The sequence below is a fragment of the Schistocerca americana genome, chromosome 2 (genome assembly GCF_021461395.2).
Source record: "Schistocerca americana isolate TAMUIC-IGC-003095 chromosome 2, iqSchAmer2.1, whole genome shotgun sequence".
In the NCBI taxonomy this organism is placed as follows: domain Eukaryota; kingdom Metazoa; phylum Arthropoda; class Insecta; order Orthoptera; family Acrididae; genus Schistocerca; species Schistocerca americana.
In genome coordinates this window covers 353,623,885-353,647,724 of record NC_060120.1, presented here as the reverse complement: position 1 = coordinate 353,647,724, position 23,840 = coordinate 353,623,885, and the positions used below count along the sequence as shown (strand labels likewise).

Below are 23,840 nucleotides of genomic sequence, written 5' to 3'. Positions count from 1 at the left end.
AAACATTTTAATGTTTCTTTCATTTCAATCTTTTACTTATCTTTAATCTTGTGGTCTCACAATATCTCTTTATAAACAACAACCAAATCATAGCTAATACTTTTTAAGGTTGAACTACAGAACTGAGTACTGAATGTGTTCTGTTCTGGCAGGTCGATAGACACACAAACAAACACAAACATACACACAAAATTCAAGCTTTCGCAACAAACTGTTGCCTCATCAGGAAAGAGGGAAGGAGAGGGAAAGAGGAAAAGAAGTGGGTTTTAAGGGAGAGGGTAAGGAGTCATTCCAATCCCGGGAGCGGAAACACTTACCTTAGGGGGAAAAAATGACAGGCATACACTCGCGCGCGCGCGCGCCCACACACACACACACACACACACACACACACACACACACACACACACACACACACATATCCATCCACACATAAAGACACAAGCAGACACACACACACACACACACACACACACATTTTTTATATATATATATAAAACGAGGCAACCATTGGTTGCGAAAGCAGAATTTTGTGTGTATGTTTGTGTTTGTTTGTGTGTCTATCGACCTGCCAGCGCTTTTGTTTGGTAAGTTTCATCATCTTTCTTTTTAGATATATTTTTCCCACGTGGAATGTTTCCCTCTATATATATATATATATATATATATATATATATATATATATATATATATCACACATTTTTAATACATTATTAGTGATAATTTCATTGTCACAGTGGAGCAGCACCTCTACACTGCCCATGGTCATTCTTTTTCACAAAAATCTCACTGAAAAACAAAGTAACTTTAGAAATTCATAACTCCAACTAATCAATTTCAACAAAGTGAGAATACACTATGCACTTCTAAAATGTGTAATAGTGTTTGGTCAAGCCAAAATGCCATGGAAAGAATTATTCCCCTCACTCATTCTTTTCACTTCTATTCTTAATTTACTGACCAGAAGAACAGTTCACTAAGCATTTATGAAGTACACGAAGTTATAGTGTTGCAATTCATTAACAAACATAATATTTCACAAAGAGCTCTTATACAGATAACTATGCTATCATATCTGTTAGAGACTGCTGTAGCCTAACCCTTTGACCTAACACAGATGTCAAGCATAGATGGTGTTAGATACATCATATACGACAAATACGCTGTGCATGCTTTACATGGTTCTCTAGCTAAGAATAATCTAGTACTGATTGTGTAAGTGATGTTCTTATTGGAACTAAGATTGGCAACAAAATTTCTGCACACACATTTACGATATTCCAATGTCGACCTGGTACAAATAAACCTACAACATTATAGAATTTGAAGAGGTACAAATGAACAGGCATAAATAGGTATTTCATCTCACCATAGGGCTCATGTCTTCTCTTCGCATAAGTCGAATGGCCAATCGCAGCAAACCAACAACAGACCTCTCCATCAAGAAACAATGATCACAAGCTGAGGCACTCATTACTAGACTATACATATGATCTCTTACGACCTGCCATATTGAACTCACACGATCCCTGTAAAATAATCAAAAAGGACCTAATGACAAATTTGAAATGAGAGTGGATAGGGAGGAAATGGAAGGAGCAGATTTGGTTACTTTGCAGCCAAAAATTAATGTATGTACAAGAAGTTCATTAAAATAAAAATTAAAATAATGAAACATCAATATCATACATGAAATCTGCTTTAACGGTGACAAGAAAATGACAAGCAAGAAAAGCAAATCATTCCATTAAGTCTGCGGATTTCAAAAATTACCTTTAGGATAACATACATTTTAGAGGAAACTTCAAGGCTACTGAGAAATGACACTATACATTATCCTATAATTTCATTTACTAGTATTTTGTTATTCCCTTTTTCTTTCTTTTCAAATGGACAGTCTGTGCATCATTTCGGCTTGATCATGAATTGTTACACTTGTGTTAGATATATGCCACAAAACCTTTAAAAAATGTTTCAGCAGCTGACACCATAAAATGGCATTAAAGAGAGAAAGAGAGAGATTGCTAAGCCACAATGCAATAATGTTAATCACGAAAGGCATGTGTGTATTGTCACAGCCATAGCCCTGTTTACACCAACTTTTTGAACTTGAACTCAGTAATTTGGTGTTTTCATGTATGATGAATAACAAAAGTTGCCTAACTGGAGGCTTAATTTGATTTAGTTTCGATTTCCAAGCAGTTCTTTTATATTCAGTATCTTGAGCAGCTTATTCACAGCCATCTTTTTATCACTTTCTTCTCTTCCAACTATCCCTTTTTCTACTCTCTGAAAAGGCATTTATATTCTCAGAAAACAACCTTTCACTGTATTTACATATCTTCTCTTACAGTTTTACCTGCTTCTTTAGTAAGCAGACTTCTGTTCCGGATGTTTTAATATAAATTTGCTTAAGTATTCAGCTATAATCTTACAATGGAAAATCCAGGATGGAATAATGACCATATTATGAAAAGGATAGAATGCTACTCACCATGTAGCAGAGATGTTGCATCACAGAGAGACACAACAAAAAGACTGTCGAACAAGTAATCTTTTGGCCCAAAAAGTCATTCATCTGAATTAAGACAACATACACATGCACATTCATGCAAACTAAAACCACAAACTGCATGAGTGGCATTTGCGTAACAGTGTGTGTGTTTCGTCTCATTTAGAGGAAGATCTTTTTGAGCTGAAAGCTTACTCTTTTGATTATCTTTTTGTTGTGCCTATATCCAATATATGGTGAGTAGCAATCTATCCTTTTCATAACACTGTCAGCTATAATCTAACCTTGAATATCAGCAGATAAGGTAAATGGTCGTAGCATCTAGATGGGTAAATAGTATCAGAAGCTGCATGTTTCCAAATCAAACTAGAGAATCAGAAAGTGACTGGCATATACAACATATTTTTTGAGACTGGCTCAATAGTTTCTTGTTGTGGGATCATGTCAAAGTTAAATTTGATTAAATATTTGTAGAAGCAGCTCAGAATATCTGGTTCTAGCACAGCAAATGAGTGATTTGCATCATAATGGTCCCAAACTCTATAAGGCAGTAATGTGACCACTGAAAGTTGAACGTCAGCACATGCATCATAGCCATCAACAAAATTTTAGGAAACATATTAGCAACCTCCTTGCCTAACAGCTCTCAGTAATGACAATGGATCTAATTACTCCAGTCTTGCTGTAGTTAGAAAAGTGAAGTAGTTGGATAACCTGTTTCACTATGAGATTGATTAGCAACAACTGAAGTATTATCTGGAAGTATGTCACAAAACAGAAAGCAAAAAATCCATTTTTATTTAGGGAATAGACTCACTATATCAAATTACTAGTATCACAGTCATTATTTTTGTGCACAACTGCTACAAAGTGAAAAATCTCCGAAACACACAACTAAAGTTCTAAAAACCTTCATCTGTCTTCTTGTGTGCTGCTATCACCACACACAATGAACACCAGAAACTGGTTAAACAGTGACTGAGGATGAGGAGTGCATCAAATTAGGAGACATACATAAAAAAATGCAAATTAATCATTCTTGTCTCAGTGATCCAGACGGACCCTGCAGACAAAGGTTTCACCATGTCGCAATGATCCACAATGATTACCTGACAGAAGGTCAGGTCTCCACATGCAAGCCCTGTCACAGTGATCCCATCACGTAAGTTCAGCATAACCTCCAATCGCTACTCAAATCCTTAGATTCCTCCCAGAAGCAACCCCTTGATCTGACTATCTCCTACCCCACTCCCAACAGCTTTCCACACACCCATCTTCTACATGCTTCCCAAAATACATAGATCCAAACCATTATATCTGGTTACTGTGATCCCTCTGAAAGTATCTCTGTTTCTGTTTATCAACACCTCCAACCAATTGTCACATCCTAGCTACCCACATGAAAAAAAAGATACGAAGTACTTCCTTCACGAACTCTCGACCATCACAACCACCATGTTGCTGATGCCACTCCTTATATGCCACATGCCATGATCCCTCTGTGCTCATGGCCTTGCCACTATTGAACAACATTTCTCCCAAAATCCTTGTAACTCCGAAAGCGTCACCTCACCCCTTACACATCTAGCTACATCTTCACGCATAACCACTTCACCTTTGCAGGGAAGACATAAAAAACAATTTGCAGCAAGGCCATAGGCACCAGTGTCGCATCCTCCCATCCCACTATGCCAACCTGGTCGCATCCTCCCATCCCACTATGCCAACCTGTTTACAGTCTATCTGAAGGAAAACTTCAAAGCCACCTGAAAACCTCAAACGGCTTGTCAGGTTCTGGTTCACTGATGACATCTTCATGATCTAGACCCAGGGCCAACACATCCCATTCACATTCCCCCACAGCGTCAATATCTTCACCCAGTCCTCCCCAATCCAATAAGCCATCTTCCCGGACTTGTAACTCCGCATCTCTAACGGCTTCATACCTCTCACCATATCAAGCCCAAACCCTGCAGTAGTTGCAGGAATTACATAAGTGACCCACCTGTGGAAATTCAAAAAAATTTGAAAATCAAGTAGTGACACTGCTTTGAGCCTCTGTGTACTTTAAGACTGATTGTTGGGGGACCTTCTCAGCATAGTACAAGTGCAGGTCACTTCTTGTGCCACAGGAGCTTGTTAAAGGCTGTGATCTACCATTATAATATGCACAAACTATTACTTATATATCTAAAAACAAAGATGAAGTGACTTACCAAACGAAAGCGCTGGCAGGTCGATAGACACACAAACATACACACAAAATTCAAGCTTTCGCAACCAACGGTTGCTTCATCAGGAAAGAGGGAAGGAGAGGGAAAGACGAAAGGATGTGGGTTTTAAGGGAGAGGGTAAGGAGTCATTCCAATCCCGGGAGAGGAGAGACTTACCTTAGGGGGAAAAAAGGACAGGTGTACAAAGAGTCTCGGTAGAGATGTCAGTCGAGGCAGAAGTACAGAGGCAAAGATGTTGTTGAAAGACAGGTGAGGTATGAGCAGCGGCAACTTGAAATTAGCGGAGGTTGAGGCCTGGCGGGTAACGAGAAGAGAGGATATACTGAAGGGCAAGTTCCCATCTTCGGAGTTCTGACAGGTGGTGTTAGTGGGAAGTATTCAGATAACCCAGACGGTGTAACACTGTGCCAAGATGTGCTGGGCAGGCACCAAGGCATGTTTAGCCACAGGGTGATCCTCATTACCAACAAACACTGTCTGCCTGTGTCCATTCATGCGAATGGACAGTTTGTTGCTGGTCATTCCCACATAGAAAGCTTCACAGTGTAGGCAGGTCAGTTGGTAAATCACGTGGGTGCTTTCACACGTGGCTCTGCCTTTGATCGTGTACACCTTCCGGGTTACAGGACTGGAGTTGATGACACTTCCTTATACACAAATATTCCGCACGTCCAGGGCCTCACTGCGATGGAGCAGTTCCTTTCACGCTGATCACCTGCCACCCCACCTAAAACCTCTTTCCTCATTACCTTAGCCAGCTTCATCCTGACCCACAACTTCTTCACTTTCGAAGGCCAGACATAACAACAATTAAAGGGAAAAGTCATGGGTACCAGGGTGGCCCCCTCGTACGCCAACCTATTCATGGGTTGTTTAGAGGAAGCCTTCTTGGTTACCCAGGCCTGCCAACCTAAAGTTTGGTACAGATTTATTGATGACATCTTCATGATCTGGACTCACAGTGAAGAAGAACTCCCGAATTTCCTCTCCAACCTCAACTCCTTTGGTTCCATCAGATTCACCTGGTCCTACTCCAAATCCCATGCCACTTTCCTTGACGTTGACCTCCATCTGTCCAATGGCCAGCTTCACACGTCCGTCCACATCAAACCCACCAACAAGCAACAGTACCTCCATTATGACAGCTGCCACCCATTCTACATCAAACGGTCCCTTCCCTACAGCCTTCCCTACAGTCTTTGTGGCAAACGAATCTGCTCCAGTCCGGAATCCCTGAACCATTACACCAACAATCTGAAAACAGCTTTCGCATCCTGCAACTACCCTCCCGACCTGGTACAGAAGCAAATAACCAGAGCTACTTCCTCATCCCCTCAAGCCCAGAACCTCCCACAGAAGAACCACAAAAGTGCCCCACTTGTGACAGGATACTTTCCGGGACTGGATCAGACTCTGAATGTGGCTCTCCAGCAGGGATACGGCTTCCTCAAATCCTGCCCTGAAATGAGATCCATCCTTCATGAAATCCTCCCCACTCCACCAAGGGTGTCTTTCCGCCGTCCACCTAACCTTCGTAACCTCTTAGTTCATCCCTATGAAATCCCCAAACCACCTTCCCTACCCTCAGGCTCCTACCCTTGTAACCGCCCCCGGTGTAAAACCTGTCCCATGCACCCTCCCACCACCACACTCCAGTCCTGTAACCCGGAAGGTGTACACGATCAAAGGCAGAGCCACGTGTGAAAGCACCCACGTGATTTACCAACTGACCTGCCTACACTGTGAAGCTTTCTATGTGGGAATGACCAGCAACAAACTGTCCATTCACATGAATGGACACAGGCAGACAGTGTTTGTTGGTAATGAGGATCACCCCGTGGCTAAAAATGCCTTGGTGCACGGCCAGCACATCTTGGCACAGTGTTACACCGTCCGGGTTATCTGGATACTTCCCACTAACACCAACCTGTCAGAACTCCGAAGATGGGAACTTGCCCTTCAGCATATCCTCTCTTCTCGTTACTCGCCAGGCCTCAACCTCCGCTAATTTCAAGTTGCCGCCACTCATACCTCACCTGTCTTTCAACAACATCTTTGCCTCTGTACTTCTGCCTCGACTGACATCTCTACCGAAACTCTTTGCCTTTACAAATGTCTGCTTGTGTCTGTGTATTTGAGGTTGGATATGGGTGTGTGTGCGCGAGTGTATACCTGTTCTTTCTTCCCCCTAAAGTAACTCTTTCCGCTCCCGGGATTGGAATGACTCCTTACCCTCTCCCTTAAAACCCACATCCTTTCGTCTTTCCCTCTCCTTCCCTCTTTCCTGATGACGCAACCGTTGGTTGCGAAAGTTTGAATTTTGTGTGTATGTTTGTGTGTCTATTGACCTGCCAGCGCTTTCATTTGGTAAGTCACATCATCTTTGTTTTTAGATATATTTTTCCCACGTGGAATGTTTCCCTCTATTATATCCAAACTATTACTTAAGTATTTTTGGAACACATTTTTTTCCCTAGTCCATTTTTTCCTCACTTTGTTGGAATATGTTTATTATATTAACTGATTATTGTTTTACAGCATACAAACATTTAAAATAATCATGTAGTTTGATTTAACTTTAGCAAAATTATGGATCAGAGGCAACAAGCTCGAATTCTAGCGTTGCTGAAGAAGACTGAGGAGGAGAAAGATAATCCTCACGAATTCTAATGATGCAGATTATGTTCTGGGACAGCAGGACCATCAGCCTGAGACTGAGCAAGAGAAAGAAGCCCCTAGTAAGGCATCTGAAAACAGTCCTGAATTTTCAAGTCATGAACCATCCCAGAGAAGTAGGTAGGTTGATTGTAACACTTGTGTAGGTGACATGATATGGTCAAAGACTACTACTCTGAATGTAGGACCAAGTAGAACTCATAACATTGAATATGTGGTTCCTCATCCTAAAGGAACTGCAAACAGAAAACTACTACTGAAGATTGCACATCCCTTTTTGGTAAATAATATCATTGACCTCATAAGTCACATACACTAACATAAAAATAGACCATATCAAGAATAATTATCCTTTTGCGTGTGTATTTGACTACACCCAAACAAAGTTCTTATCAGAACTTTGCTGTCTGATATTGCTGACTGGGAAGTTCATGCAAAAATTGACAAATTCGCCCCAATACATGAAGTATTTTGTATGTTCCTTACAAATTTTCAACACTATTGTGTTCCAGAGTGCTGAAACGACTTTGGATGAACAGCTTTTGGCATTCAGGGGACACTGTCCATTTAGGCAGTATATTCCCAGCAAGCCCACAAAATACAGAGTGGAGGTATTTGTGCTTGTCCATGCTCACTACCCATATACTTTCAATTTGGAAATATATGCAGGCCTACAATGAGAAGGGCCATATCGCTACAGTAATGAAAGAGATGATGTGGTAATGAGAATCATACATTCTGTGCTCGGCAAAAACATCGATATAACAATGGACAACTGGTTCTCTTCACTTCATGTTGCTAAGCAGCTGTTTGAAAGTAGAACAACCATGGTCCATGGTTGCCACAGTGTGGATGGACAAGAGAGATGTCCCCAAAGACTTGTGTGTGGCAAACAGCAATCCAATAAATTCTTCAAAATTTGGCTTCCAGCCCCCTTGCACATCGGATTATTACATATTGAACCCTAACAAAGTGGTGATTTTGATGTCAACAATACACAATGACACAAAAATTGATGCAGATACAGGATCTGAAAAGGAACCAGAAATAATAAGCTAATACATCTGTACGAATAATGATTTGGATGTAGTTGGTAAGATGTGCATGCTATATGACATATCCATAAAATATGGTACGAGGTCATCATCTTGAATTTCTGATTTCCTGCACCTTAGCACCCTCAACGGCACTTTGCATTCACTGCATTTATGCAGTGAACCATAACTACAGAAACCAGATGGCAGTTATAAGAGTCAAGAGGCATGAAAGGGAGGCACTAGTCGGGAAGGGATGGTGACAGGGTTGTAGCCTATCCTCAATGTTATTCAATCTGTTCATTGAACAAGCAGTAAAGGAAACAAAAGAAAAATTCAGAGTAGGAATTAAAATCCATGCATAAGAAATAAAAACTTCGAGGTTTGCTGATGACATTGTAATTCTATCAGAGACAGCAAAGGACCAGCAAGAGCAGTTGAACAGAATGGACAGTATCTTGAAAGGAGGATATAAGATGAACATAAAAAAAGCCAAACGAGTGTAATGGAAGGTGGCCAAATTAAGTCGGGTGATGCTGAAGGAATTAGATTAGGAAATGAGACACTTAAAGTAGTAGATTAGTTTTGCTACTTGGAGAGCAAAATAACAGATGATGGTCAAACTAGACAGGATATAAAATGTAGACTGGCAATGGCAAGGAATTCACTTGTACGATAAATAGTTTGTACAAGAAGAGAATAGAAGCTTTCAAAATATGGTGCTACAGAAGAATGCTGAAGACTAGATGGATAGATCTCACAACTAATGAGGAGGTATTGAATAGAATTGGGGAAAAGAAGAGTTTGTGTCACAACTTGACCAGAAGAAGGGATCAGTTTGTAGGACATGATCTGATCCAAGGCATCAAGGGATCACCAATTTAGTATTGGAGGGCAGCGTGGAGGGTTTAATCATAGAGGGAGACCAAGAGATGAATACACTAAACAGATTCATAAGGATGTAGGTTGCAGCAGGTACTGAGAGATGATGAAGCTTGCACAGGATAGGGTAGCATGGAGAGCTGCATCAATCCCGTCTCTGGACTGAAGACCACAACCACAACAACAACAACAACAACAACAACAACAACAACAACAACAACAACCATAACTACACTGCTGTTTGACATTGAGATTTCCTTATTTACCTGTCCCTGGTTGAAACCTCTGGCTCACTGAAGATTAGGAGAAAAAAGTTACCAAGAATACTGTCCTTCAAAATAAAAAACTCTGTCATTCTTCTGGTGGACAGCCAGCCATCAACTTTGGGAATGACACAGAGGAGTCCTGTGGATCATTGTTATTACAGAGGAAGTTCACAAAGTAGTAGTACACGAAAAGTGTGTACTAAATTCGTTTGGCCCAACTGTTGTAAGATGATCTGTATGTCTTGTTCCAAAAACCATTATTAGTTAGTATGTATAGAAATCTGTATTTTTCAGACTAAATCAAAGCCAATGATGTCATCTTCATTTAAACTGTGGCTTGTTATTATTCCCCCCCCCCCCCCCCCCAAATATGAGGTAATATGTTTACTTTGTGCTAATAGTTTTCTTAGACCTCACAATGGCCAACACACAAAACAAAATTCATCATCATCATCAGTGTTCTGCCAAAAGGCAGGTTTTCACATGGTAGTTCTCCAGGCTGCCCAGTCTTCTGCCATCCTCTTCAGGTCTGCATAATTTCCTCTTCCCTTTATGTCATCTATCATCTTTTATCTCCTTCTTTGTCTCAGTCTTCTCCCACAAACCAATCCTTCCAAAGCATCTACTAGCAAGCACTCCCTTCTCAGTGAATGTCCCAACCAGTTCTGTTTCCTTTCTCTTACAACCTTCAGCAGACACCTTCTCTCCCCAACCCTTTCGATTACTCTTTCATTACTCACTCTTTCAATCCAGCTTATTCTCTCCATTCTCCTCCACATCCACATCTCAAATGCTTCTAACCTTTTTTCATCCTCTCGTCTCAGCATCCACGTTTCTGCCCCATATAGAGCCACACTCCAGACAATACATTTGCCAAGCATTATCCTTAGACCTTTATCTAATTTGCCACATTAGAGTCTCCTCTTTCTGTTGAATGCCTCCTTCGCTGTGGCAATTCGAGTTTTCACCTCCTGGTGACATGTCAAGTCTTCAGTTATTGTGCTTCCAAGATATTTATTTATTTATTTATTTATTTATTTATTTATTGTTCCGTGGGACCACATTTAGGAGAAGTCTCCATGGTCATGGAACGAGTCAATACATGAAATTATAACACGATTGTAGAAACACATAAAATGAAACAAGTCGTTAGTTTAAATAAAGAAAATCAAGAATGTAACACTGGAATTTGCTTAATTTTTTATCTCTTCCAGGAGCTCCTCGACAGAATAGAAGGAGTGAGCCATGAGGAAACTCTTCAGTTTAGACTTAAAAGTGTTTGGGCTACTGCTAAGAGTTTTGAGTTCTTGTGGTAGCTTATTGAAAATGGATGCAGCAGAATACTGCACTCCTTTCTGCACAAGAGTCAAGGAAGTGCATTCCACATGCAGATTTGATTTCTGCCTAGTATTAACTGAGTGAAAGCTGCTAACTCTTGGGAATAAGCTAATATTGCTAACAACAAACGACATTAAAGAAAATACATACTGTGAGGGCAATGTCAAAATTCCCAGACTATTGAATAGGGGTCGACAAGAGGTTTTCGAACTTACACCATACATAGCTCGAACAGCCCGTTTTTGAGCCAAAAATACCCTTTTTGAATCAGAAGAATTACCCCAAAAAATAATACCATATGACATAAGCGTATGAAAATATGCGAAGTATACTACTTTTCGTGTTGAAATGTCACTTATTTCAGATACTGTTCTAATGGTAAATAAAGCGGCATTTAGTTTCTGAACAAGATCCTGAACATGGGCTTTCCACAACAGCTTACTATCTATCCGTACGCCTAGGAACTTGAACTGTTCCGTCTCGCTTATAACATGCCCATTCTGTCTGATTAAAATGTCAGTTCTTGTTGAATTGTGGGTTAGAAACTGTAAAAACTGAGTCTTACTGTGATTTAGCATCAAATTATTTTCCACAAGCCACGAACTTACTTCATGAACTACATTATTTGATAATGTTTCAATATTACACACAAGATCCTTCACTACCAAGGTGGTGTCATCAGCAAACAGAAATATTTTTGAATCACCTGTAATACTAGAAGGCATATCATTTACATAAATAAGGAACAGCAGTGGCCCCAGCACCGACCCTTGGGGAACGCCCCATTTAACAGTGCCCCATTGGGACTGAACATCATTACCACTCTCAATATTGCGGAGGATTACCTTCTGCTTTCTGTTCTTAAAGTAGGAGGCGAACCAATTGTAAGCTACTCCCCTTACTCCATAATGTTCCAACTTCTGCAGTAATATTTTGTGGTCAACACAGTCAAAAGCCTTCGTTAAATCAAAGAAAACACCTAACGTTCTCAACCTTTTATTTAATCCGTCCAAAACCTCACAGAGAAAAGAGAATATAGCATTTTCAGTTGTTAAGCCATTTCTAAAACCAAACTGTACATTTGACAGCAAATTATGTGAATTTAAATGCTGCAGTAACCTTGTATATACAAGCCTCTCGATAACTTTAGCAAACACCGATGGCATAGAAATAGGTCTATAATTGTCAACATTATCCCTGTCTCCCTTTTTATAAAGTGGCTTCACTACCGAGTACTTTAATCGGTCAGGAAACCGACCACTGCTAAAGGAAAAGTTACAGATATGGCTAAGTACTGAGCTAATATACGTGGAACAATACTTCAGTATTCTGCTAGATACCCCGTCATATCCATGAGAGTTCTTGGTCTTTAGTGATTTAATTATTAACTCAATCTCCCTCTTGTCAGTATCATGGAGGAGCATTTCAGGTAACAGTCTCGGAACACTTTTTTCTAAGAGCGCTATATGATTCCCTGTTGGGACTATGTTTCTATTTAGTTCACCTGCTATATTCAGAAAGTGATTATTAAGTACTGTACATATATGCGACTTATCAGCAACACGGACATCCCCACTACGCACTGATTCTATATCCTCGACCTGTCTCTGCAGACCAGCCACTTCCTTTACGACTGACCATATGGTTTTAATTTTATCCTGAGACTTAGCTATTCTATCTGCATACCACATACTTTTTGCCTTCCTAATAACTTTTTTAAGCACCTTACAATACTGTTTGTAATGGGCTGCTGCATTTAGATTTTGACTGTTTCTAACGTTTTGATATAATTGCCACTTTGTTCTACAAGATATTCTTATTCCTTTAGTCAGCCACCCAGGCTGCCTGTTTGTGCTAGTACCCTGTTTTAAACGTTCTAACGGAAAGCAACTTTCAAAGAGCACGAGAAAAGTCTTGAGGAAAGCATTATATTTATCGTCTACTGTATCAGCACTATAAACATCTTGCCAATCTTGTTCCTTGATAAGGTTTACAAAAGTCTGTACAGCAACTGGATCAGCTTTCCTAAAAAGTTGGTAACTATATTTAACATGTGTTGAAGCACAAAAATCTTTTAGACTTAAAATTTGTGCATCATGATCTGAAAGGCCATTCACCTTTTTGCTAACAGAATGCCCTTCTAATAATGACGAATGAACAAAAATATTGTCTATGGTTGTTCTACTGTTCCCTTGCACTCTCGTTGGAAAGAATACGGTTTGCATAAGATTATATGAATTAAGGAGGTCTACCAGCATCCTTTTCCTTGCACAATCACTTATACAATTAATATTGAAGTCACCACATATAACTAACTTTTTGTGTTTCCTATAAAGTGAACCAAGAACCTCCTCTAGCTTTAGCAAAAATGTTGTGAAATCGGAGTCTGGGGATCTATAAATAACAACAGTAAGAAGTTTAGCTCCACTAAATTTAACCACACCTGCACAACATTCAAACACCTTTTCAGTGCAGTACTTTGAAACATCAATTGACTCAAATGGGATACCGTTTTTCACATACATGGCTACTCCCCCACACCGCAAAGAGCTCCTAGAAAAGCTGCCAGCCAACCTGTATGCGCTTACTTGGCTAATGGTAGATTGTCCTATTTTAATATTGGACAGTATGCGTCTTTCACTGATGACAATACTCTTTGTTTTTGCTATGTTTATTTGCATCCCATATTCCACACAAGCTTCATTCAGACCTTTCAGTATGTTATTCACTGTCCGCTCACTTTCTGCCATAATACCACATCAGCAGCATATCTTATACATTCTATTCTCTTTCCACCAAAACATATTCCTCTTTTCCCATCAAAGGCTTTCGAAATAATCTCTTCAAAGTATGCATTAAACAACAGTGGGGAAAGGCAACAACCTTGTCTAACACCTCATCCAATGCTGCTTCCTTCTGACATTTCATTTCCAATCCTTACCCTTACTTTCTGTTGTAAATATAGATTCTGTATCAGTCATCTCTCTTTCCAATCTACTCCTTTCCTCTTCAAAATATCCATCAGCTTGTTCCACTGAACTCTGTCAAAAGCCTTATCTAAATCTATAAAAACAGCACAGATTTCTCTACCTTTTTCCATATATCTTTCCCCTATAGTTCTTAACAGGCCAATATCATCTCTTGTTCCTTTTCCTCTTCTAAATCTGAACTGATCCTCTGCAATACCTCTATCCAGCTTGCCATATAGCCTCCTATTAAACGCTCTCAGCAAGACTTTAGCTGCATGAGAAATTAGACTGATGGTCCGATGCTCTTCACATTTTTTAGTGTTTCTCTTTTTCTCTATTGGTATCATTACTGTTGCAAGGAAGTCCTCAGGCCTTTCCCCTTTGTCATATATCTTGTTACAGAGGTAGACTATTTCTTTTCTAGCCTTGTTTCCCAGACTCTTCAACAGTTCTGCTGGTAAATAATCAATTCCACATGCCTTCCTATTCTTCATCTCCTTCAGCGCCTTTCCAACTTCTGCTTCCAAGATGGTGAATCCCTTTCCATCTTCCGGCACATATTGCTCCTCTTCAACCTTAATTTCGCTTTACATTTCACCCCCCCTTATACAGACATTCAATATATTCTTGTCATCTGTTCAAAACCTCCTGTGGTTCTTCTGCTAGAGTACCATCTGCTCTTTCTATCTCCAAGTTATTCCTCTTTCTTTTACGTTCAAAAACTATCTCACTAGCCAATCTATACATCATTTCATACTTTCCCTCTATCTCCATTTTCTCTAGTTCGTTGCATTTCTGTTTCATCCATTTTTCCCTTGCTTCTTCAGTTTCTCTTCTTAATTCATTATTCAGTTTCCTGTACCTCTTTTTGCCTTCTTCAGTTTCTACATTTTTCCACATTCTCCGCTCTTCCATCTTTTTCAGCATGTTTTCTGTTATCCACTCTTTCCTGGTGCGGTGGGATACTCTAATTCCTAGTACTTCTTAGGCAGAGTCCACGAGTCCTTCCCTCATTTTTATCCATTTGCCATTAACACTTTCATGAACACTACCTCTCTGCCATTTTCCCAAATCTGTTCTCCAAATCTGATGCCTTTCCTACCTCTCTGAGTCTTTTTATGTTTAGTCTTTCCTTTGCTTTACCTCTCCGGACTTTTTCCAACCTCACTTGTATTTCTCCCATTGCTAGATTGTGGTCTGAATTATTCAATGGCCTCTTTTTTAGTTGAGAAAACTGCATACATATGTAATCCATGTTACCACTTATGTTTCTCTTTAGAGTGCGGCCACTGCAAAATTGACCACTAATAGTACATGCATTTCGATAGTTTTCATTCTTTCAAAAAAAAAAAAAAAATAAAAAAAAAAATAAAATAAAATAAAATAAAGAACCACTCCCATATAGTCTGATTACCCATGGGCGGCACATCTGCAGTGATGAGAAATCTCCTGCCCATTAAGCTGAGGATTTTACTATGGTCTTCATGGACAGGCACTATCTCACAAACTAACTCTGTAGACAGATTTCCTGAGCCTTCCCCCCCTCCCCCCCCCCCCCCCATACCACCAGCACCCAGCTGCAAAGGAGCAATCTGCTCATCGCCCAATATCACCCTAGACTGGAACAAGTGAACAATATTCTTCACCAGAGCTTTGACTATTTATCATTGCGTACAGAAATTAGGAGCACCCAACCCTCCTCAAGTGCTGGTCCACCACCCACTCAATATGTGCAATATCCTAGTCCATCCTTATAACACATCATCTCCCGGCACCTTACCACGTACATCACAGCCATGTGGAAGACACAGAAGCAAGACCAGTCTTACACACCCAACAAGATCATCTTACTCTAGTCTGACCATTGGCTTATCCTGTCTGAGGCAGGATCACTTGTGAAACCAGTCATCTCATGTATCAGCTTTGCTGCAACTTCTGCACAGAATTTTATGTGAGCATGAACATCATCAACTGGGTGTCCACTTGAACAATGGCCAAAGTCAAACTGTGGTCAAGAGCAGAGTTGACCACCTAGTGTCAGAACACAATGCTGAACACAATATGCTCTATTCCAATGGCTGCCACACAGCCCATGCCATCTGGATCATTCTCCTCAACGCAAGCTTCTCTAAATTATGTAGATGGAAGTTGTAACATGTCCTTTGACCCCTTAATCCTCCTGCCTTCTATTTCCATTAGTCCTCTGTCCCACACTAACCTGTATCCCTACCCTAGGAACCTAAATTTTCCTCCATTCTGTCTCCCCCTCCCAATTCACTCAGGCCATGTCGTCACCACCACCACCACCACCACCACCACGTTCCATGCCTGTGCTCTCTTATCACATGTATCTACTGCCTCTTCCTCCCAGTCATAAGCCACCATTCCACAACACTTGCTACCATTCTCCATCTCCTCCTCCTCCTCTCATCCACACTACCCGGCACAACTGCTCAACTAGTTGAGATGCATAGCTGTAGTTGTGGCACAGCACCAGCTAGTGAAGTTTTCAGTCCTATTTGTGTATTGTTATCTTTACTCCTTAATTTACAGGAAACATATGTATACAACTGGTCATGCCCATTATCTACTGACATGAAACTGAAATGCCTCATGATTGACTTCTGCTAACAATAACAATAACAATAACAATAACAATAATAATAATAATAATAATAATAATCATCATCATCATCATGTAGTTGTACAAAACTACTTCTGCTTTCATTAACACTGATGATCATTTCAATCAACAACAGAAGCAGGATTTTACTCGTGCTAATCTGGCAAAACATTAATAATTTAGAAGTACACGTAACAACTCTATAACCAGTAACAGAATTTAATTCTCAGGGGGAAAAGGGGGGGGGGGGGGGGGGGGGAGGCAGCCTTCATTAGCTTCCGGCTGCTGTATCCTTTTTCAAACTAGATTATGTATGTGCTTGAGAACCCCCCCCCCCCCCCAACCCCCACCACACACACCTTTGTAGATATATTGCAATGGGTAGCTATACAGGTGTGTGAATACTGGTATTGGTGTATTCCACAGACACAATGTAGCTATAAAGAGAGAGGGTGTGTGTGTGTGTGTGTGTGTGTGTGTGTGTGTGTGTGTGTGTGTGTGTTTTGTTCAGAAGATAGGGTAGGTTGTTGATTTTTGTTTTTACCCATCAAAACTTCAACTTTTCGGTGAGTTTATGGTATACATTCATTGTTAATTAATTCAATACTTTACAGATGCTGTAACACTCTATGCTCTACTTCTCCTCTTCTCTCCCCCCCCCCCCCCCCTCCTCCTCCTCCTCCTCCTCCTCCTCCAGCTTTGCTCTTATGACTAAGATGTTAACTGCACACTGCACACACTGTGAAAATGCAACTGTGCTATTGATTCCACATCCATAAACCTTTCATTAATTTCACACAAAAATATATCCTAGCATGTCCGTTTATTCTCATCCTAACAAATCTACAATCATATGTCCAATGATTTTCCAAAACTTAATTCAGTGTAATTGGATAGATAAGGAATCTGCTCACCAAGCAGTGCCAGGAGAATATACATATAAAGATACTTAAATTTGCAAGCTTTCAGAGGCACAAAATTCTTTTTCATGCATTTTTTGACAATCACTCTACTTCCTTGATTCACACGAATGCCAAACACAAAGACATAGACCAATATGGTTGAAACTTGGTGTGTGTCCTTTCCAAAGATGCTACTAACTACACATGACCTTGATACACGCCAGTGGTGCCATCTCTCGGACTTTGCACAGACTTTTCAAATGCCCCTTGTATGAGGTGCATGGTTCCAAAATCAATCTTATCCATTTTTGTAAATTTTTCAGGAAACCAAAAAAACATTTCTTGCTCACCTTTAGTAAAATAAATGTTTCTGCTCATGATTATTATATCGAGGTACTTATATATATTGATATATCTGAGAGATGCATATAATTTGTGACATGTAATGAAGATATTTACAAATTAAGATTGGACAAGGCATGTTTTGGAACTCAGCATTGGGTAAGGAAGGTTTTGGAACTGTCATCATAGATAAGGGCGGGTTTTGCAATGTAGCTAAAACATAATAATTATTTTCATCATTTTCATCATTAATTGTAATTATTATTGACATTCTTTTATGTTATTTGAAATCACAAAATATTTCATAGTAGATAAAAACATTAAATGCCAATAATTAAACTCAATATCAATCATAATGTAACAAAATTTTCCAAAAACATCAAGTAACTGTTGCACGATGCACATTACTTTCCTACATATTTTTAAAAATGTAATAATGTGTATCCAGAAAATAATCTGAGTGCCGATTTAACAGCAAATCATTCACATTCTGAAGTCAGTGTCTCCTCCATCACCACATTCATTTTCACCTACGTCTAGCTGTTAAGCGAAATTTTCGTTCCCTGTATGTTCCTTTTTTATCAGGCTGGAATACAAGATGAAGTCCTCATTACTTTGCCACACTTTGCCAAACCGTTTCAAGAGCAGTTTATTGACATCCTTTAATTTTTCCAGGTTTGGGGCACACCTTTTGGTAGAGTACTTAAGGTAATATTGTCAATTTTCTAATGTTTCCTCAAGAGAGAACAGAAAACACCAATGCACATCTATGATTGGGCTCCCCCCTAACCAAAACTGCAGACTTGCCTTACTTGAAGATAATTCTTTAACACTGGTGAAGTCGGAAATGCCATCCACTTGGAGGTTTATTTATTTGAGATACACCATGTTTCCAGTTTTGTGCGGGGAAATTACTTCCGAGTCTTAGAGCAGTACCTTGTTCCTCAAACAGTTCAATATATTCTGCAGGATCCACAATGGCATTTCTTCTCCACATCATCTTCTCTATTCTTCCAAACACAGTCTGGAGGCAGGAAAGAATGTTCAACAACAGTAAACGTTAAATGTATTACTTGAATGCTAATGGGAGATTCAAGCTGCAACCAATAACACAGCATTCCAACCATTGTAGAATTCTTATTTTGGCCAGGGCATCCATCTGCATACAGTTCAACAGTTTTAACCTCCTGTAGATCAGAATGGTTCAGGTGCTAGTGTAAAGTGGAAACAATTTCATTGCACCCTTTGAGGCATTTGATCCAGTTGTAGATCATATTTGTTTCTTTGTTCAGAGGAGACTTTGCCCCACCTCTGCAGATTGTAAGGTTATATTCATGTAACTGCCTGGAGTAATAAGATCTGATAGCTTGGGCAGGGCCATATTCTTCTGACAGTTGAAGGAAATTTTGATCACCGCTGACTTCTTTCTGTAACAGGGATTTAAAAGCAGCCACTTTGACCTTATGCACGTGAAATTTTGTCATTGCAGGTAACTTTTCTTTCGGCGACAGACAAGCAGGGTGAGGAACTGACATTCAGAACATACAACAGTAGCTGGTGTCTTGAAACTAATATTATAATCAGTCGAAAAAATTGTTCAGAAATAACCTTACGTCACTTTCATTTCAGGGAGAGCTCCTCAACAATAACTTCTCCATAATTTGTGAATACTCAGATCTGTAGGCAAGTACAATCTCATAGATCTGCGTCTACAGTAGTGAGATTTGACGAGCTGTAGTTTTTCAATGAAGACTTTAACCTCCTCTTGTATTTTGAGATACTTGGGAGATCTTGCGTCACCACCTCCAATCTCCTTTGGTGACAGACCTGTGGTGAATGACTTTTTACACTCCTTTCACTCTGTCTATGCCCAGTATTGATAAGAAGGTCTTCTGACAAATCTGCACTAATGTGGGTCCACTGCTTCCCTTGACTCAGATGAAATACTTTACAGACATGCATTTCCTGGAACTGTTTTGCTTCACAGCTCTCTCTGTTTTAGGTGCTTCTTGAGTTGTGTATCTCAGAATAAATTCATTATATATAAAAACAAAGATGAGGTGACTTACCGAACAAAAGCGCTGGCAGGTCGATAGACACACAAACAAACACAAACATACACACAAAATTCAAGCTTTCGCAACAAACTGTTGCCTCATCAGGAAAGAGGGAAGGAGAGGGGAAGACGAAAGGAAGTGGGTTTTAAGGGAGAGGGTAAGGAGTCATTCCAATCCTGGGAGCGGAAAGTCTTACCTTAGGGGGAAAAAAGGACAGGTATACACTCGCACACACGCACATATCCATCCACACATACAGACACAAGCAGACATATTTAAAGACAAAGAGTTTGGGCAGAGATGTCAGTCGAGGCAGAAGTGTAGAGGCAAAGAAGTTGTTGAAAGACAGGTGAGGTATGAGTGGCGGCAACTTGAAATTAGCGGAGATTGAGGCCTGGCGGATGACGAGAAGAGAGGATATACTGAAGGGCAAGTTCCCATCTCCGGAGTTCGGATAGGTTGGTGTTGGTGGGAAGTATCCAGATAACCCGGACGGTGTAACACTGAGCCAAGATGTGCTGGATGTGCACCAAGGCATGTTTAGCCACAGGGTGATCCTCATTACCAACAAACACTGTCTGCCTGTGTCCATTCATGCGAATGGACAGTTTGTTGCTGGTCATTCCCACATAGAATGCGTCGCAGTGTAGGCAAGTCAGTTGGTAGATCACGTGGGTGCTTTCACACGTGGCTCTGCCTCTGATCGTGTACACCTTCCGGGTTACAGGACTGGAGTAGGTGGTGGTGGGAGGGTGCATGGGACAGGTTTTGCATCGGGGGCGGTTACAAGGATAGGAGCCAGAGGGTAGGGAAGGTGGTTTGGGGATTTCATAGGGATGAACTAACAGGTTACGAAGGTTAGGTGGACGGCGGAAAGACACTCTTGGCGGAGTGGGGAGGATTTCATGAAGGATGGATCTCATTTCAGGGCAGGATTTGAGGAAATCGTATCCCTGCTGGAGAGCCACATTCAGAGTCTGGTCCAGTCCCGGAAAGTATCCTGTCACAAGTGGGGCACTTTTGTGGTTCTTCTGTGGGGGATTCTGGGTTTGAGGGGACGAGGAAGTGGCTCTGGTTATTTGCTTCTGTACCAGGTCGGGAGGGTAGTTGCGGGATGCGAAAGCTGTTTTCAGGTTGTTGGTGTAATGATTCAGGGATTCCGGACTGGAGCAGATTCGTTTGCCACGAAGACCTAGGCTGTAGGGAAGGGACCGTTTGATGTGGAATGGGTGGCAGCTGTCATAATGGAGGTACTGTTGCTTGTTGGTGGGTTTGATGTGGACGGACGTGTGAAGTTGGCCATTGGACAGGTGGAGGTCAACGTCAAGGAAAGTGGCATGGGATTTGGAGTAGGACCAGGTGAAACTGATGGAACCAAAGGAGTTGAGGTTGGAGAGGAAATTCTGGAGTTCTTCTTCACTGTGAGTCCAGATCATGAAGATGTCATCAATAAATCTGTACCAAACTTTGGGTTGGCAGACTTGGGTAACCAAGAAGGCTTCCTCTAAGCGACCCATGAATAGGTTGGCGTACGAGGGGGCCATCCTGGTGCCCATGGCTGTTCCCTTTAATTGTTGGTATGTCTGGCCCTCAAAAGTGAAGAAGTTGTGGGTCAGGATGAAGCTGGCTAAGGTGATGAGGAAAGAGGTTTTAGGTAGGGTGGCAGGTGATCGGCGTGAAAGGAAATGCTCCATCGCAGCGAGGCCCTGGACGTGCGGAATATTTGTGTATAAGGACGTGGCATCAATGGTTACAAGGATGGTTTCCGGGGGTAACAGATTGGGTAGGGATTCCAGGCATTCAAGGAAGTGGTTGGTGTCCTTGATGAAGGATGGGAGACTGCATGTAATGGGTTGAAGGTGTTGATCTACGTAGGCAGAGATACGTTCAGTGGGGGCTTGGTAACCAGCTACAATGGGGCGGCCAGGATGATTGGGTTTGTGAATTTTAGGAAGAAGGTAGAAGGTAGGGGTGCGGGGTGTCGGTGGGGTCAGGAGGTTGATGGAGTCAGGTGAAAGGTTTTGCAGGGGGCCTAAGGTTCTGAGGATTCCTTGAAGCTCCGCCTGGACATCGGGAATGGGGTTACCTTGGCAAACTTTGTATGTGGTGTTGTCTGAAAGCTGACGCAGTCCCTCAGCCTACACCCAACATCACCACTGCTGAAGCCCAGGCTATCCGTGATCTGAAGGCTGACCGATCCATCGTCATTCTTCCGGCGGACAAGGGTTCCACGACCGTGGTACTTGATCGTCGGGAGTATGTGGCTGAGGGACTGCGTCAGCTTTCAGACAACACCACATACAAAGTTTGCCAAGGTAACCCCATTCCCGATGTCCAGGCGGAGCTTCAAGGAATCCTCAGAACCTTAGGCCCCCTGCAAAACCTTTCACCTGACTCCATCAACCTCCTGACCCCACCGACACCCCGCACCCCTACCTTCTACCTTCTTCCTAAAATTCACAAACCCAATCATCCTGGCCGCCCCATTGTAGCTGGTTACCAAGCCCCCACTGAACGTATCTCTGCCTACGTAGATCAACACCTTCAACCCATTACATGCAGTCTCCCATCCTTCATCAAGGACACCAACCACTTCCTTGAATGCCTGGAATCCCTACCCAATCTGTTACCCCCGGAAACCATCCTTGTAACCATTGATGCCACGTCCTTATACACAAATATTCCGCACGTCCAGGGCCTCGCTGCGATGGAGCATTTCCTTTCACGCCTATCACCTGCCACCCTACCTAAAACCTCTTTCCTCATCACCTTAGCCAGCTTCATCCTGACCCACAACTTCTTCACTTTTGAGGGCCAGACATACCAACAATTAAAGGGAACAGCCATGGGCACCAGGATGGCCCCCTCGTACGCCAACCTATTCATGGGTCGCTTAGAGGAAGCCTTCTTGGTTACCCAAGTCTGCCAACCCAAAGTTTGGTACAGATTTATTGATGACATCTTCATGATCTGGACTCACAGTGAAGAAGAACTCCAGAATTTCCTCTCCAACCTCAACTCCTTTGGTTCCATCAGTTTCACCTGGTCCTACTCCAAATCCCATGCCACTTTCCTTGACGTTGACCTCCACCTGTCCAATGGCCAACTTCACACGTCCGTCCACATCAAACCCACCAACAAGCAACAGTACCTCCATTATGACAGCTGCCACCCATTCCACATCAAACGGTCCCTTCCCTACAGCCTAGGTCTTCGTGGCAAACGAATCTGCTCCAGTCCGGAATCCCTGAATCATTACACCAACAACCTGAAAACAGCTTTCGCATCCCGCAACTACCCTCCCGACCTGGTACAGAAGCAAATAACCAGAGCCACTTCCTCGTCCCCTCAAACCCAGAATCCCCCACAGAAGAACCACAAAAGTGCCCCACTTGTGACAGGATACTTTCCGGGACTGGACCAGACTCTGAATGTGGCTCTCCAGCAGGGATACGATTTCCTCAAATCCTGCCCTGAAATGAGATCCATCCTTCATGAAATCCTCCCCACTCCGCCAAGAGTGTCTTTCCGCCGTCCACCTAACCTTCGTAACCTGTTAGTTCATCCCTATGAAATCCCCAAACCACCTTCCCTACCCTCTGGCTCCTATCCTTGTAACCGCCCCCGATGCAAAACCTGTCCCATGCACCCTCCCACCACCACCTACTCCAGTCCTGTAACCCGGAAGGTGTACACGATCAGAGGCAGAGCCACGTGTGAAAGCACCCACGTGATTTACCAACTGACCTGCCTACACTGTGATGCATTCTATGTGGGAATGACCAGCAACAAACTGTCCATTCGCATGAATGGACACAGGCAGACAGTGTTTGTTGGTAATGAGGATCACCCTGTGGCTAAACATGCCTTGGTGCACAGCCAGCACATCTTGGCTCAGTGTTACACCGTCCGGGTTATCTGGATACTTCCCACCAACACCAACCTATCCGAACTCCGGAGATGGGAACTTGCCCTTCAGTATATCCTCTCTTCTCGTCATCCGCC

At 41.8% G+C, this 23,840-nt stretch overlaps 1 protein-coding gene across 2 annotated transcripts in view; it reads right to left on the bottom strand.

Moving 5' to 3' along the window:
• Positions 1 to 23,840, bottom strand: part of LOC124593683 (Golgi-specific brefeldin A-resistance guanine nucleotide exchange factor 1) — a 304,033-nt gene that overhangs the window by 142,962 nt on the left and 137,231 nt on the right. For both annotated transcript variants that reach the window (XM_047131983.1, XM_047131984.1), the window contains exon 22: positions 1,370 to 1,529. In XM_047131983.1, coding sequence (XP_046987939.1) covers positions 1,370 to 1,529 — 160 coding nt within the window. The remainder of the gene's footprint in view (positions 1 to 1,369; positions 1,530 to 23,840) is intronic.